At 35.9% G+C, this 15,761-nt stretch overlaps 1 protein-coding gene across 1 annotated transcript in view; it reads right to left on the bottom strand.

Moving 5' to 3' along the window:
- Nucleotides 1–15,761, bottom strand: part of TFAP2D (transcription factor AP-2 delta) — a 57,066-nt gene that overhangs the window by 15,670 nt on the left and 25,635 nt on the right. Inside the window, exons 6-7 of the mRNA XM_004771890.2 lie at nucleotides 12,411–12,552; nucleotides 7,283–7,396 (exon numbers count right to left, since the gene is read on the bottom strand). Of these exons, the coding sequence (XP_004771947.1) occupies nucleotides 7,283–7,396; nucleotides 12,411–12,552 (256 nt within the window). The remainder of the gene's footprint in view (nucleotides 1–7,282; nucleotides 7,397–12,410; nucleotides 12,553–15,761) is intronic.

Below are 15,761 nucleotides of genomic sequence, written 5' to 3'. Positions count from 1 at the left end.
AATCTTGCCATTTGCGACAACATGGATGGAATTAGAGCATATCATGCTTAGCGAAATAAGTCAAGCAGAGAAAGACAACTATCATATGATCTCCCTGATATGAGGAAGTGGTGAAGCAACATGAGGGCTTAAGTGGGTAGAAGAAGAATCAATGAAACAAGATGGGATTGGGAGGGAGACAAACCATAAGTGACTCTTAATCTCACAAAACAAACTGAGGGTTGCTGGGGGGAGGGGGTTTGGGAGAAGGAGAGGTGGGGTTATGGACATTGGGGAGGGTATGTGCTTTGGTGAGTGCTGTGAAGTGTGTAAACCTGATGATTCACAGACCTGTACCCCTGGGGATAAAAATATATGTTTATAAAAAATAAAAAATTTAAAAAAAATAGAAAAGAAAAGAAAAGGGGGATGAACGGCCCAGCAAGAGAAAACTCAGACACCAGAGCTGTCTCAGAAGTTGAGAGGGAAATGGAATTAAAATGACTATGGAAGGCCCCCAAGAAGTGGGACATTAAGGAGACAGATGTTGCCTCAGTGGAAGAAAGGCATTTCAGATAGATTGTCAGAGGTAGAAAGGACATGTAAGCAATGAAAGAACAGCCTATCATTGAAAGTTTTTAAATCTGGAATGGACAACCTAACAAGTACCCTGGAGAGAAGATCCAGAAATTGTAAGGGACCTCCTAACATTGAGAATCAATGAAGAAGATGTTGTCACCAGCAAATATACAGATATCTGGGAAGTACCTATCTATTTCTTGCTTTCAGGAATTATGGGAAGAGTAGGAGGGTTTATTTCTAAGAAGGTGTGATGTCAATTCACTTTTTGACTAAAAGGGAAGAATTAAGCCTATTGATTATTTCACTTCCCTAACCCATGCTTCATTTAAAACATCACGGCCCTGGGAATAACCCAGTGGAGAATACATCCAGGACCTAATAGAGATATTATCATAATCCACATCAATGAACATATTTATTGGGTATATACTACACGCTAAGTACTATGGATAGATAGAGGAAAGCATTTCCTAATTACCCCAGGTCATTACCTGTATTGTGCTTAATCCTTTCTTACAAAATCTCTCATATATTATAAGTTTTTGAAAGTAATTTTCCTCCACATTGCAAGTTCCTAAGAATGGGACAATCCTTGAGTCCCAATCTTTGCACCACTGGCCATTACCACTGTAAAATACAAGAAACAATAACATTTCAGGCTCCTAAGGTGGGTGCTGAGAAAGAAAGCTTCCTCCTTTTTCTGATTGGCTGTTTTTTTCTGAACAGAGCATTAAAGATAGTCTGACTCCCTCCCCTTCCTTATATTGTCAGACATGTTTTTGCTTGACTTCAGATTCAAGGTGATTATGAGAACGTAAGAGATAAAGAAGGGAAAAGTTGCTAAGACCTCCTTGAGATTGCAAACAGGGAAGTTCTTAACATTGTAGAAAATGAGGGCCCTGGGCTTCTGTCTGAGCTGAATCTGTTCTGTCCATGAGGCCCCATACCACCTTTGTCTAATTGCCACTGCTGTTCCTGGGAATTGTATCTGTGGGGTCTTGTGCAGATTTCAATCAATTCTCTTCCCCTTTCTAGGAGTGTTAGAGTGTCTGCGGTGTGCTCTACACTTTGGGTGGTACTCGGTACATTATAAATAATGAATGAGCCTGACTGCTGTCATTTTGATGGAAACAAGCAGGTTTCCAGGCTATAGGTTGTGAGAAAGGTCACTGCTGTACAGTTTCCCAGAGCACACAGGTATGTCAACTACCACAGAAGACTGGAAGTAGTTATCTGTGCTTTATGAGGTCAGATCATTCCCTAGCTTTATCTGGACATATTCAATGGACTGAAAGGAAGACACAGCCCTTGAGGTACCAAATCAACCACCCTGTAAGGTGTAATTCAAGTGGTCCACATTAGGAAGTATTTTTGACCAAATAAAATAATAGCAAAAGTCAATGTTACTAATCAGAGCATTCTCTATGCTTATCTGATTACACTCTCTCCTTACTTCTTTCCTAGCCAGAACTCAGCAAATACAGTAGAAAAATCAGATTCCACCAATGGGCTATTCTCAAAATCGAATGTGTTATGCTTCTTCTCTAACTCATTTTTCTCTTGACCTTATCCTTCTATCAAAATTAAAGTTACCACTGTCAGTAGGAAATTGTGAAAGAGACACATTCCATGCTGACATGTTTTTACCCAGATTATTAGCAGAATAATAAATGTAGAATCCTTTCAATACATTGGTATACAAGACAGAACTTTATATAATTCTCAGTGTCACTTTAAAAATGAATTAGAATTGTTTTTCTTCCAAAGTTAAAAAAAAAAAAAAAAGCTAATAGTCTAGAAACATCCTAGGGCTGCAGTTCCTAAAGCTGTCTAACTATTAGAACCAACTTCAGAATTCGGCAAACAACCCAGATGCTCAAGTCTAATTGCTAGACTTGACCTGTTAAATTAGAACTTTTAAATTGTATTCCTGTCTTTGAGTTTTTTTTTTTTTTTTTTTTTTTTTTTTTATTAAGAAGCTCCAAGAGAGATTTTGCTGTGAAACCAGGTTTAAGGGCTACACTTAAAAAGTGTGAATGAAGTCTTTTTCAATGTCAGGCTACAAACTGACCTTTATTGTCCTATTAAGCTATTCTTTTGAGGATTTTTTAGATAAATGCAGAGTAAAAAAAAAAAAAGACATACATTTAGACTTGATATACATCAGGAGACTTTGATTTGGGTTTTAACTGGAAATGTTAACCATGTATCTTTTGTTTAAAAGGACATATAGTTTAAGACATGTAGAAAAATGAAAGTGGACATCTACCTTATCTTATATATAAAAATTAACTCAAAATCCATCAAAGACCTAAACACAAGACCTACAACTATAAAACTCTTAGAAGAAAATGGGGGAAAGCTTCATGACTTTGAATTTGCCAAGGATTTCATGGATATGACACAGGCAACAAAAGTTAAATAAAAAAAAAAGGCAAGATGAACAGCATAAAAATTTTGGTACATCGAAGGACATAATCAACAGAATAAAAAGGCAACCTACAGAATGAAAGAAAATATTTTCAAATCCTATATCTAAAAGAGGCTAATATCCAGACTATATAAAGAGCTTACAATTCAATAGCAAAAAGGGAATAACCAGATTAAAAATGGGTAAAGGACGTGAATACACCTTTCTTCAAAAAATGGCATAGAAACAGTCAAAGGCTTATGTAAAGATGCCTCACATCATTCATCCCTAGGGACATACAAATCAAAACCACAATGAGATTCACTTCATACACATTAGGATAGCTGCTATTAAAAATAAAAATAGAGTGGCACCTCTGTGGCTCAGTGGGTTAAAGCCTCTGCCTCCGGCTCAGGTCATGATTCCAGAGTCCTGGGATGGAGTACCACATCGGGCTCTCTGCTCAGCAGGGAGCCTGCTTCCTCCTCTCTCTCTCTGCCTGCCTCTCTGCCTACTTGTGATCTGTATTTGTCAATAAATAAATAAAATCTTCTAAAAAAATAGAAACAGTAAATAGTAAGTGTTGGTATGGATGTGGGGGAATTAGAACCCTTGTGTCCTGTCGGTGGGAATGTAAAACGGTGCAGACGCTAAGAAAAACAACTAACATATTTAATTGGGTACATACCATGTGTCAAGTACTGTGGATAGAAAGATGAATGCATTATCTAACTACCCCAGGTAGTTACTGTACTCTGCTTAATCTTCTATTATAAAATCTCTTTCATGTATTATAGGTCTATGATAATTTCTCAAAAAATTAAAAAGAATTACTATAGAATATACGAATTCTTTTCTGGGTATATATCCAAAAGAATTGAAGCAAGATCTCAAAGAGGTATTTGCATATCCATTTTGATAGCAGTACTATTCACAACAGCCAAGAGGTAGAAGCAACCCAAGTACCCATTAAGGAACCAGTAGATAAGCAAATGTAGCATATACAGACAATGACTATTACTCAGTTTTAAAAAGGAAGGAAATTCCTTTTTAAGAATTTCCTTCCTTTTTAAATTAATTTAAATTAATTAATTTTAAATTAATTTCCGCTACAATATGGATGAACCTTGAGAACATTATACTAAGTGAAATAAACTAGGCACAAAAAGACATACTGTAGGATTCTACTTACATAAGTCATCTAGAGACACAGAGTTAAAATTAAAATCGCAGAGACAGAAAGTAGAATGAGAGCTGCCATGGGCTAGGGGGAGAGGAAATGGGGAGTTGTTTAATGGTTATAGAGTTTCAGAGTTGCCAAATGAAAAAGTCCTGGAGAGCTGTTGGCACAACAATGTGCCTGTACTTAACACTGCTAAATTGTTCATTCAAAAGTGGTTAAGATGGTAAATTTTATGTAAGTGCTTATTATCACAATTAAAAAAGATATAATTTAGGAAGTTTGTTATAAAGTGAATTTTAGTTAAGTGATTTCTATCCTCCTACGACCTTCCATTATGAAATCGGAACATCTCATCAAAATAAATAATCTGGAATGTAGTGAAAACAAAGCAAATAAAAAATCTGGAGAATCTTAAAAAGGGATAATAAATAGGAAATCATAACTTTCTGATACTTAATATATACTTAAGTATACTTAATATATAACAATATTTATAATACTTAAATAATACTTAAAATAACAAAATACTTAATATATAACAATATTCATAATAATAATATATTATATTTGTGCCCATATATATTAATATATAAATAATAATACCAAAACTGTATTGATGATACTTTTATAAGTAGATAGACCATGTAGTGTTAAATTCTTTTAACATATGGCTGTATATTTGGAGTTGCTGTGACTAAGAATCTGCAGCCATACGTAACCTTAAGAGTTTTAACCCAAAATATAATCTCTTTTTTAACTGAGGATGGGAGGAGGGGGGGCAATTTTCAGTATATGTAGCTTTTTTCTGGACAGCACCAGACTAGCTTATTACCATATTCTGCATAGGGGGGAGGTAAATACAAGCAAATAAAGCCTAGGAAGGAAACACTCAGCTCAAGTTTAGAAGTCAAAGTTTTCTCTTTAAGGAGTTCTATGACATTGATTTGGCAACTAACTACAGTATCAATAAATTAGCAGATTGTGCCTATGCTGAGCAAATACATGGCTTGCCTATTTATTTTACACTGTCGCTAGTATTCAATTTACACATTGATGCTGTATTTTGTTTTGAGTCTGACAAAAGACAGCTCACTGTCTGGCTGTGGCACCTGTAACTAGAAATAACCTCGTAGCTATGATATAAAATCTGAATTCCCTGTGTTTTAACAGTAAATTCTTCTATAGAGTGTATTTGTCACTTCACAAACTTCCTTAAATCGAGACTTGATTTTGCATAAAAATTAAGTTCAGAACTGAACTTCTGTAAAAATTACAAATATCTTTAGTGTGGATAAAAAATATGAAAAATATTTGTACAGATAGGACAGTGGAGCAAACCATACCTTCTAAACCTTGATTGGCAGCAAAGTAAACAACCCATCATTCACTAAATGCTTACTTTATATTCATTATCTCACTTTATTTTTCACATATTAATTTATTTAAAGTAAGCTCTATGCCCCAGGTGGGACTTGAACTCACAGCCTCAAGATCCAGAATTACAAGCCAGGCCGGCTCCCCTATATGCGTTCTGTCATGTTAGCTTACTACTGTCATATAATGGAAGGGTTCTTATTTGATTTAAAGCTAGGGAGATTGAGGGTTGGAAAGAATACATGCCACCCCAAAACTACCCAGCTCACCAGAATGAGGGTCTGGATTTGAAGATGGTTCTATGGACTTTGAAGCCTCTTCCCCTTAACTTCTGGGCATTGCAATTTCTACCAATGTTATTATACTCAATTTCATTAACCCAACTGAGTGCTGGGAGAAAAGTCCTGTGAGATAGATTTTTGGTCTATCTGGTGCATTTTTAGAAAGTAAACCCAAAATATAGTCTTCAAAGATGTATCTACCATATCTTAAGGAGACTTGTGGCATGATGCCAGATAAAATACTCTATTTAAAAGTCTCTGGTGTTGCAGATAAAATTCCAACTCATCAAAATATCTACTATTTTATATAATGCAGTGTCCTCCCTGACAGCATTATCATTAGTGAGAGGTACTGAAAACATTTTAAAATTTAATGTACAATTGTCTTTATTTAACATTGTTTTTATTTGTTTGCTTGCTTTGTTTTGTTTTAAGTAGGCTCCAAGCCAGTGCAGAGCCCAACGTGGGACTTGAACTCAAGACCTGAGCTGAGATCAACATGGTGAGCCAACTGAACCACCCAGGACCCCCTGCTTAACATTGTTTTTTAAACCAAATAGTGATAGTTAAAAGAAGATAAAATATTTTTTACATTGATGAGAAATATCATGTAAGGCTTAGAATTTTAGGGCTTTGAAACTGGAAGTTACCTGAGTAATTATCTTCTTCCTTTCCATATTGCATGTAGGGTATAAATTAACCAGAAAAAAAATTCTATTCTTCTCCAAAGCAAATCAGAAAATAAAATATTAAATGCGCTTTCAATAACACATTCCAGGAGCTTTAAAATATACGTGTGGTCTAATTTGAGTCATTTGCAGCTTCTAATTGGGCAGAAATTATTAATATACACTTGTAAAATCAGTGTATGATGTCCCATTAGTTTGTGTCATATCACCTGTCCATTCAACAATGTACCTCACCAAGATAAAGAAGTTATTTAAATGGTTTCAGAATCCTGATTCAAAAGTGTTTTTACTTGGGGCGCCTGGGTGGGTCAGTGGGTTAAAGCCTCTGCCTTCGGCTCAGGTCATGATCTCAGGGTCCTGGGATTGAGCCCCGCGTCAGGCTCTCTGCTCGGCAGGGAGCCTGCTTCCCTTCCTCTCTCTCTGCCTGCCTCTCTGCCTACTTGTAATCTCTGTCTGTCACATAAATAAATAAAATCTTTAAAAAAAACACAAAAAAAACAAAAGTGTCTTTACTTGAAATAATATTGTTCACTTGCAAAGTCACAATTTCCTCAAAATTGCAAAAAGACGCTAAATTTTCTGATCTAAAATGTTTCATGCGTTAGTTATTTTTATAATTTGATCTTATATGCTTACAATTTCAAAAGATCCAGTCAGTCACTATATGAATATATAAGTGCTGTCTTTAAATAGAACTGTGATAGGAATACGAAAGTATCTGGGTTCATAAAGATGACTTAAGAATTTAAAAGAGAGTCTGCGGAGATTGGAAAACCAGTCTTACCTGAAATGTGTTAGGTGTCTCTGGATGTCAAGGTCTAGAATTGGAGTGGGTCTGGAGGATCCCAGTGGTGATCTGTCTTGGCTCAAGAGATCTTGGAATTCTTTACAAATTTGTCTAAAATAAAAGATTCATCATTGAAGTTGAACTCTTAATATGGGGCTTTAATTTCATCCCACGATATTTACCAAAAGTCTGCTTTCTCACTTAAAGGAGGATGAGATTAAAAATTATAATTAATTAATTAGCTAATTAATTAATTTAAAGAGGACTAGGTTAATGTTCATAAAGCAACCTCCAAAGTTCCATCTACAACAAACAGATGAGGTTCACAATGGTGACTTTGCTCCCAAACTATAGGAAAACTGTAAAAATTTTGGAAGTGATCAACAGCCCATGACACTGACAAAACTGTGTTCATTTTTAAGGTGAATATTCACAGATCAACCTCAGCATAAAAATATCTATATAAAAGAATCGCACTGAACCATTGTTTTTTTAAGAAATTAAAATATGAGTTTTGGAGGGGATATCACATTTGTAAAAAGTTTAAATCAAGTTACAGTTTCCTTTCAAGGCCATGATTCAAGCAAACTTTGGAAAATCCTGTTTCCCAGCATTTCATTAGAATTTAGACTGCTGTGAACTGAATTCATATTTTACTATTTAAAGTACAAAGTCATTTACTACAATTCAGCCCACTAGCTTCACAAAAATGATTGTTATATCCCATGTAATACTGTTTCTTGCAAAAGGTACCCTTAAGTGTGATTTTCAGATAGTGTGAGTTCACAGAAATTGCCCTTTTCATTATGAACCTAATTGAAAGTAAAAGCGGATCATAAGGAGAGGAAAAACAAAAAACCAGAAAGAGCCCTGATCTGCTCTAAATCAAACAGGATCCTCCATATCCTCCAGCTAATATTTTAGTCTCTGAGATATAGCATCTTAATGCATGCTTTTAACAACTGCATGTGTATATGTTCATTAAGAATATTTGATCTGAATTTATCACTTTTTCTGTTCTGAGTTAGACTTAGTTGATTGACTTTCAGATTTACTACAATTTAAACTAAGTTTTTGATGCCAGTCGGTAGCCTCAAATGATGTAATTTGGTAGGGCATCATTATCTGTTACTTTGTGTTACTGAATAGAGTTAGATATACTGTTATCTTTATTTTTTAGGCAATTTCTAAATAAAATTTAAAATCCAGATTCATGCTATCATTTTTCAGACTGGCAATATGAATTACTATTTGGTAGGTCATCAGTAGGAACCATTATTATAAAAAATATTGGAGTTGTTTAAGATGAGTTTTTAAATTTTATATCAGATTAAAATATATTTAAAAATTTGAATGTCAAAACATTGCTTTAGTTCTTGTGGTATGATATTGGAATTATTTGGATGATTGAATAAATTAGCTTATAAGCTGGTAAATCAACTTCCTTATACTGTATAAATAATACAGCAAGTTATAATAAACTTAAAGTTGCTGAAGAAATGAGAAAAAGGCCAAGTGTGGAAAAATTGAACTTATGCTAAGCAATTCAGCTACACTATAAAGGAAGCTGTACCAGGAGCAGTTCCAGAATTCTCGACCTCTGGTATTTGATTCTGCTGCTCTTAACTCACTGATTTAGGACAGCTTCTTGACTTAAAAACAGATGACAATTTTGTAGACTCCCCTTGGGCAATTATGATCATCATCTCATTATGACAGTTACGGAGTTATTATTTTTATGACTAGTTTCGTCCTTATTTTAAATTTTATTTATAAAACTACAATAAGAAATACTCGTTTCTCAAAACAAAATGACACATTATGAATTATGTAACACAAGATGATCTTCGGTGAATCATAAATTCTAACTTTATCACTTACGTCACTGTCCTTAAGGACATAATTTTTAAGCCGATGTCTGAATTTCAAGTTTTGTGTTTCCCTTTTTGACAATTATTGTTATGGTAACAATTAAAACGTGTTAATGATTCTGCTTTACCTTAATGCAGATCAAATGTTAAGCATATTTAGTTCTAAATTCAATGAAGAAGTTTAATGTGTTTTCTATGAATCAAATGTTTTGTCCAGTACATTTTTAGAATTCAAAAATGGTCTATTTCAGTGTCTGTCTTTCCTATATAATTAATTGTCTAATTACACCAAGATATTTGGTTAATCAACAAAACACAAGAAATTAAGGGGAATTAGGAGGCTCTACCCTTCGTCAATAGGCCTTTCATTTAATTATACAGTTGGCAACACAATTACATACAACTGAATCCATTATTCATAGAGGTAAAAGAGAAACATGTAAGCCAATCCAACAATGCAGATCAGTTATTGGATCTCTTATCCAAAGATTTTGAAATTCATATGTATTTTTGATGCCATTGTCACAGTCTTGTGAACAAAGACGAGCTAACTAGAATGCATGGGTATCCATGTAGGCTACTTAATTTCAATGTTGAAGATTTTAATTGAAAATATCCAAAACTTCACTATTAGAAAATTAGAAACTGCTCAGAACACATATTGGATCCATTCATATATTGTAGGAAAAGCTTGTTATTCCTACACATCCCTTAACTAATCCACTTAGGTTGATAACTCCTTGTCTTGTATATATTTGTAATGACTACACAGTCTCTCATTCTTGTTTCACATTGTCCAATAAGAAGATGGGGCAGATATACACAACCAAAAAGACAAAGAAAAATTATACAGGCTCTCTCCTAATTTCTAAATGTTTATGACCTATTTACTCATATAAAACTTAAGGTTACTGGAATCAGTGAGCCCAATTCTTGATTATTTAATGGTTTACAAATGTCCAGCTATGGGCAGAAAGATTGAAGAAAAGTACATGTTTTCTGTTCTCACAATATTTTATGAAACCAAAATTCAAAATATCATCTAAAAATAGACATTTTTGAGATCCTAGGCAAAAGGAAAATACTACTCCCAAGTTGACTCCACTACTGTAAAATAGATGTCTCAGCACAACTTGGGCAAATATGAAAATACTTCTCTTAATCTCCTCAAGTTCTAACATTGGACTTCTATGAAAACAAAATCTCTGCATTGGTTTGAATGTACAGACATTTAAACAGAGTTATGGGAACTCTCAAGAAAATGGGTACTTGAATGTTCATGGCGGCATTGCTGTGGGCGGTAGAGGTGAGCAGCTATGGAACCCTTGTGGGGTCAGGGGCACAAAAGGAAGGACTGCTCTAGAGTAGGGAGAGAAAGTCTTAGAATAAGCCTGATGAGACTATAACAAACTAATTTTGAGGTAGAAAATATAAAGGTGACTTCTCTTGGATAATGCATATCTGGGGATAACCGAGTCATTCATAAGTGTCTTATGGGTATACATATTGGAAAAATCTGTATAATCCTGCTGGCTAGAAAGAGACCAAGCTTTGGAAACACCTGCAGGACACTAGCTAACTTCTAGCAGTGTATTATTCTCTTGATCTGAACATGTCTTTATGATATTGAGAATTCGTACTGACTATGTGTACTTTCTGCTCCTCCTGGAGAAACTGAAATATTACTGATGAAGACCCCTCTGGGTCCTTCCGTGTAAGGGGTAAGAGCAGAAGCAAAACCGAAGAAAAGATCCCCCAGGAGATAAGCCACACAAAAAATCCAGGTTCAGCTCTTTCTAATAGCAAGTTTTCAGGAGCTTGCACACAATAAGATCTATTCCAAAATCTTAAATCCACATTTTATACCTGCCTTATAAGTTTCTTTTCTAACTCTTGGTCTTCATTTTCTTTCTCAGCTGTTCCTTTCCCTTTTGTTTTCTTGTTTTACTTTTTTTCTCCTTTTGCCTCCACCTTTTGTTTTCCTTCTCTCTGGGGCAAGACGAACCATCTAAGTTATTCTCAGAAGAGTAATACAAAGGTATATCCCAAACCCAAACAGTGCAGCCACAAGCAGCACCAATCCCAAATAAGGGACTCAATATCGTGAGCAAGACTGTTGGATGGTAGGTATCCCATTTAAGCCCTTAAACTTGTAAAAACACACAAAAAGACCTATGTGACATTAGAAGTTGGTAGAAGAAATATTTAGTTTTGATTTTATGCATTTTGAGGCCATTTAGATTTTAGCTAACCTGTTGTGAAGTCTTTTTCCATCAGTTTCTAAGAAGCAGCGTCTTTAATGCGATCTACCTTATACTCTCTCTTTGAAAGTTTTCCCCAAATAAGAAACTAATTTAGAGATGATAGCTTAACCCACTTGAGACTATTAGTTCTAAAATTTGAATATACAGTTAGGAAATTAGCAAGATTATTAAGTCTATTATGTAGCATAACTTATTTTAATAAAGAGAAGAGAGTAAGAATTAGCTACTGTCTGAAAGATTTTTCTCTAAAAGTTTGAACATGACTTGCAGCACAGTTTGACTATTTTGTTGGCTTTTCACAGCATCTATGGTAGTTCTTCCATTCCTTATCAAAGAACTGTCAAGTTTGAGGGAGTGTGAACTCATCTTATGCAAGCTTCCCCTTTCTTACATCATCTCTGTCATTATTTTAATTCACATTTTTGTTGGACTTTTTACAATTTTCAGAAGCTTTCTCATACATGCCATCTTTTCTTTTTGACAGTATCAACACTTCAGGTGGGGCAGGATAGGGATTGTTTGCTTCATTATACACTAGAAAAGATGGGGGCAGTGATGGTGATCCCTTGGTCCTAGAGGACTCTGTGTTACCTCTCACATACCTGGGTCCTCTTTTTTCATATTCTCCAGACATTCACAGTGTTTAGAGATCTTCATCCTCATGTACCAAGGTGCAGTGAGTGGTTTAGACCAAATCACATAGAAGTTAATGACATATTTGCCTGGAATCTACATTTCCTAATACTTTTCTCCTAAGAATGCCTGCATATTCTGAAGAGGTTTTCTAAAAACTCATCATCACTAAACAAAGGCAGTTTGTAAATCTTGCTATGGCACAAGGCCGGGGCTAAGGGTGTGTCCTTGTGTAATATATCTGCTGAAACGTGAGACCCCCTGCTTTAGAGAGCTGGTACTTTCTAGACTCTTTCCCTCACTCAAAGAAAATGGAAAAACTGAGAGAAGGCATACAGAGCTTCCCATTCTGCTTACTTGGTCGCTAGGATCATCTTTTTTCGTGCTGTCTGTTCTTTCTGTTCCATATGTTGTCTGGCAAGATGTTCTCCTACAGCTTTGGCTGGAAACTCTGTTTCACAAGTGTAGCCAAAATCCCGAGCCAAGTGTAAAGCTTCCCCTGTTGGCAGACAATAAAAGTCAGTTTTCCACAAATGTCTAAACTCAGTAAGAGTAACACTTTATATTTTCCTCAAGCCTCCTCCTTCTTTGTGGTCAGATAGATCATTTTTTTTCCTATTTGTTCTAAATAATACTAAGGAGAAGACTTTTGGGGTGGGGGTAGATTAGGAGGAGGAGAAACTGAGGAACAGAGAAGCTACTTACCAGGCAGGGGCGTGTGAAAAACTGCGGGGAAAACAAGAAAAACAATCTAGGAGTTTTGATTTTCCTAGAGACCAGTTTAGCTTCTCAGATCCTACAGGTTAATGCCAGAGGGAAAAACTCAATGGGTTTGCCATTCTGTTGTTGATCAACCTAAAACCTAACCTTAGTGTATTTGAAACATTCAGATATCTTTCCTAGGAGATCTATCATAATATTGACAAAGGGTCCAAGTAACTTTCCAAAGAACCTGGAACACATTGGAAAGGGGAGAACAATGAATTTTATCGATTTCACACCACTCTGTTTGCAAGGATGCAATATTCTGTGATCATAGTACCAGCATATCAGGCTTCATGGCAGTCTTCAGTACCTTTTAGCACAGTGTGCAATGCTTCTTATGCACACTAATAAAAACATAGTGCTTTTTAAGTATAGTAAAATCATAAGTAACTTTTAGTCTTCCACAAAAATCTTAAACCTGAATAAATTGGTAAGAAATGAGGTAAAAATGGCTTATCTGCCAAGTAAGATTTGGGGATAAAGTTCAACCTTGAAAACAATAGTAGTTTTAAAGCTCAAGCCAAATTTCACTTGAGCACGAAAACTCAAAAAAAACAAAACAAAAACAAAAACAAGCTTTCACTGCACATATACTGAGCTCCTGCTTTGCTCAAGGTGCAGTGCATATGTAGGAGTAACGAGGGATCTAAAAGGGCATCGACAACCACTCCCATAACAGTAGCAAAAACACCTTAGTAGCACTTTCTAATTCACGCAGCAACCTTTATGAGCACTATCATCTGCTCATGTTTACTGACATCATGTTGTTATTATTTATAACACAAGCTATTGTACTACAAGCATCATGTGAGTGTTAGAGAGAAAACGTTTTATTGATGTTCAAAGGGGGAAAAGGTGGTCAACATGGGGGAATTAGGTCAGATAATGCTTTGTGAATTAGGGATCATGATTTCCACACACCCCCCCCAATTTCAAAGCAGGGGCCAGTTTTTAGTTAAGATTCACATATTCACATGGTAGGAAATATCCTTCTTAGTCATCCACTCTAAACAGGAAGAGGGCATAACTTCATGCAGAGGGTCCCTATGTTGAGGAGTCTGTATAGTGCTGGTTATTGAAGGGTCACGGTTTTAGATAAAGCTGCAATGTACAAGAAATATTTTTAAAGGGCTTATTACTAGCAGTTTATCCCCCTAACCAATTGAGAAAGAAAATTTATGCATATTTGACAGAAAAATGGCACAAAGGTTTTTTTGGAAAAAAATAAATAAAGGCATTGTGGGATGCTTGGGTGGCTCAGTCGGTTAAGTGTCGGCCTTTGGCTCAGGCATGATTCCAGGGTTCTGGGACCAAGTTCCGTATCAGGCTCCCTGCTCAGTGGGGAGCCTGCTTCTCGCCTTGCCTGCCATTCCCCCTGCTTATGCTCGCTTTCTCTCTGGTAAACCAATAAACAAAATCTTAAAAAAAAAAAAAGACATTGTAATGCCATATAGGATGGTCACTTTTGCTAGAAAAATGACAGAAGGGAGATAATTCAAGACATTTCAAATTTGAGGCATATAGTCTAAAGCAGTGACCCTAACACATGACAGAAGATAAGCTCATGTGATCTTGGGATTTACAAGTATCTTGCCACTAACACAATAACCTATTTGCAGTGTCATCTTTATACATTGTGTTGAGTTATGGATATTGATATATCTGCATATTGCAATATTGTCACAGAAAGATATTTGGAAAGCATTTTCACAGACACTCACACACACACACTCATTTGCCCTCTACTGCTTTTGCAGTAGTGAGAGAAATGAAACAGTGCAAATGGGAGGGTGGCCGCATGTCCCTTAAATTTGATGTTAAAACCTGACTCTGGTCCATTATATGCAAAGCTCTCACCGTGTGCAGTTTTTAAAGCAGTTTGAATGGAGCAGCTGCTATTTACATTTACACTGACAGCCAGATCCTTCTTTTCCTTAGTTCTGTTTACTGCTTTCTCTGGCTTGCAATGTAACATTGTTACTGGATGTATAGCTATGTTACATTAAAAGAAATGGCAAGTGAAGGCACTCTGATACGTAGTTAAAATATGTGTATCACGCCACAAAAGCTTTGTGTGTAAGGACCCAAGAATGAATGAGTAAATGAATCGTGAATTAAAATACACATGATATCCAGCAAGGGGGACAAATCTGTATTTAAATTCTGTACAGCAGGTACCTTAGAATGAACAAGTTTAAGAAAAATAGAAATCTTAGGATCATAAAAAGCATTTGAAGGGGAGCCTGGGTGGTTCAGTAAGTTAAGCATCAGACTCTTTAGTTTCCACTCAGGTCATGATCTTGTGGGTTATGAGATCAAACCCCACAATGTTGGGGGGGTGTCCATGCTCAGTGGGGAGTCTGTTTGATGCTCATATCATATTCTGTAATTTTACTTCTGTTAACTTTTTGAGAGAGTTACGCAGTGTGTCACCTACTGCTGATGTTAGCATTGAAAAAAATGAATACTTCTTAGGGGTTTCTATTTCATTTTGGAAAGGGAGATAAGGACTACTTAGATTATAGACCCTAAAGACTGGCACTTAACATACTCTTATACAAACAATAACCCTAACCCCAAACATCCATCCTACATCTAAAATATCCTTGAAATAATACAGTATAAGGTGGTCATCCATGCTGGAGTCAGTGTATTGCCTGGTCGTGTGAAAAAGGGTGGAAGGTCCTGGTTGGTCAAGTGGCACAGTGCATTAAGATTTCAAAATGACTTAAACTTGTTTTGCAAACAAAAACTAGGGCATCCTACCTCATCTTACAAAGCTATGAGGTGACACGGCAGTATTTGCCATACGGAAACAGAAGGAAAAATGTTCTCAGCCCTTCCTGAATCATTCTTCTACCACAGGTTGCTATACCTGCTTTTGCCCTACCAAAGAGACACAGAAGCTCATTGATCTTTACCTTCACAAATCAGTCAGATCCC

The sequence above is a fragment of the Mustela putorius genome, unplaced genomic scaffold, assembly GCF_011764305.1.
Source record: "Mustela putorius furo isolate JIRA1106 unplaced genomic scaffold, ASM1176430v1.1 tig00003983_pilon_pilon_pilon, whole genome shotgun sequence".
Lineage (NCBI taxonomy): Eukaryota > Metazoa > Chordata > Mammalia > Carnivora > Mustelidae > Mustela > Mustela putorius.
Note: the sequence above shows the minus strand (reverse complement) of the source record. Positions and strands in the feature narration are given on the sequence as shown.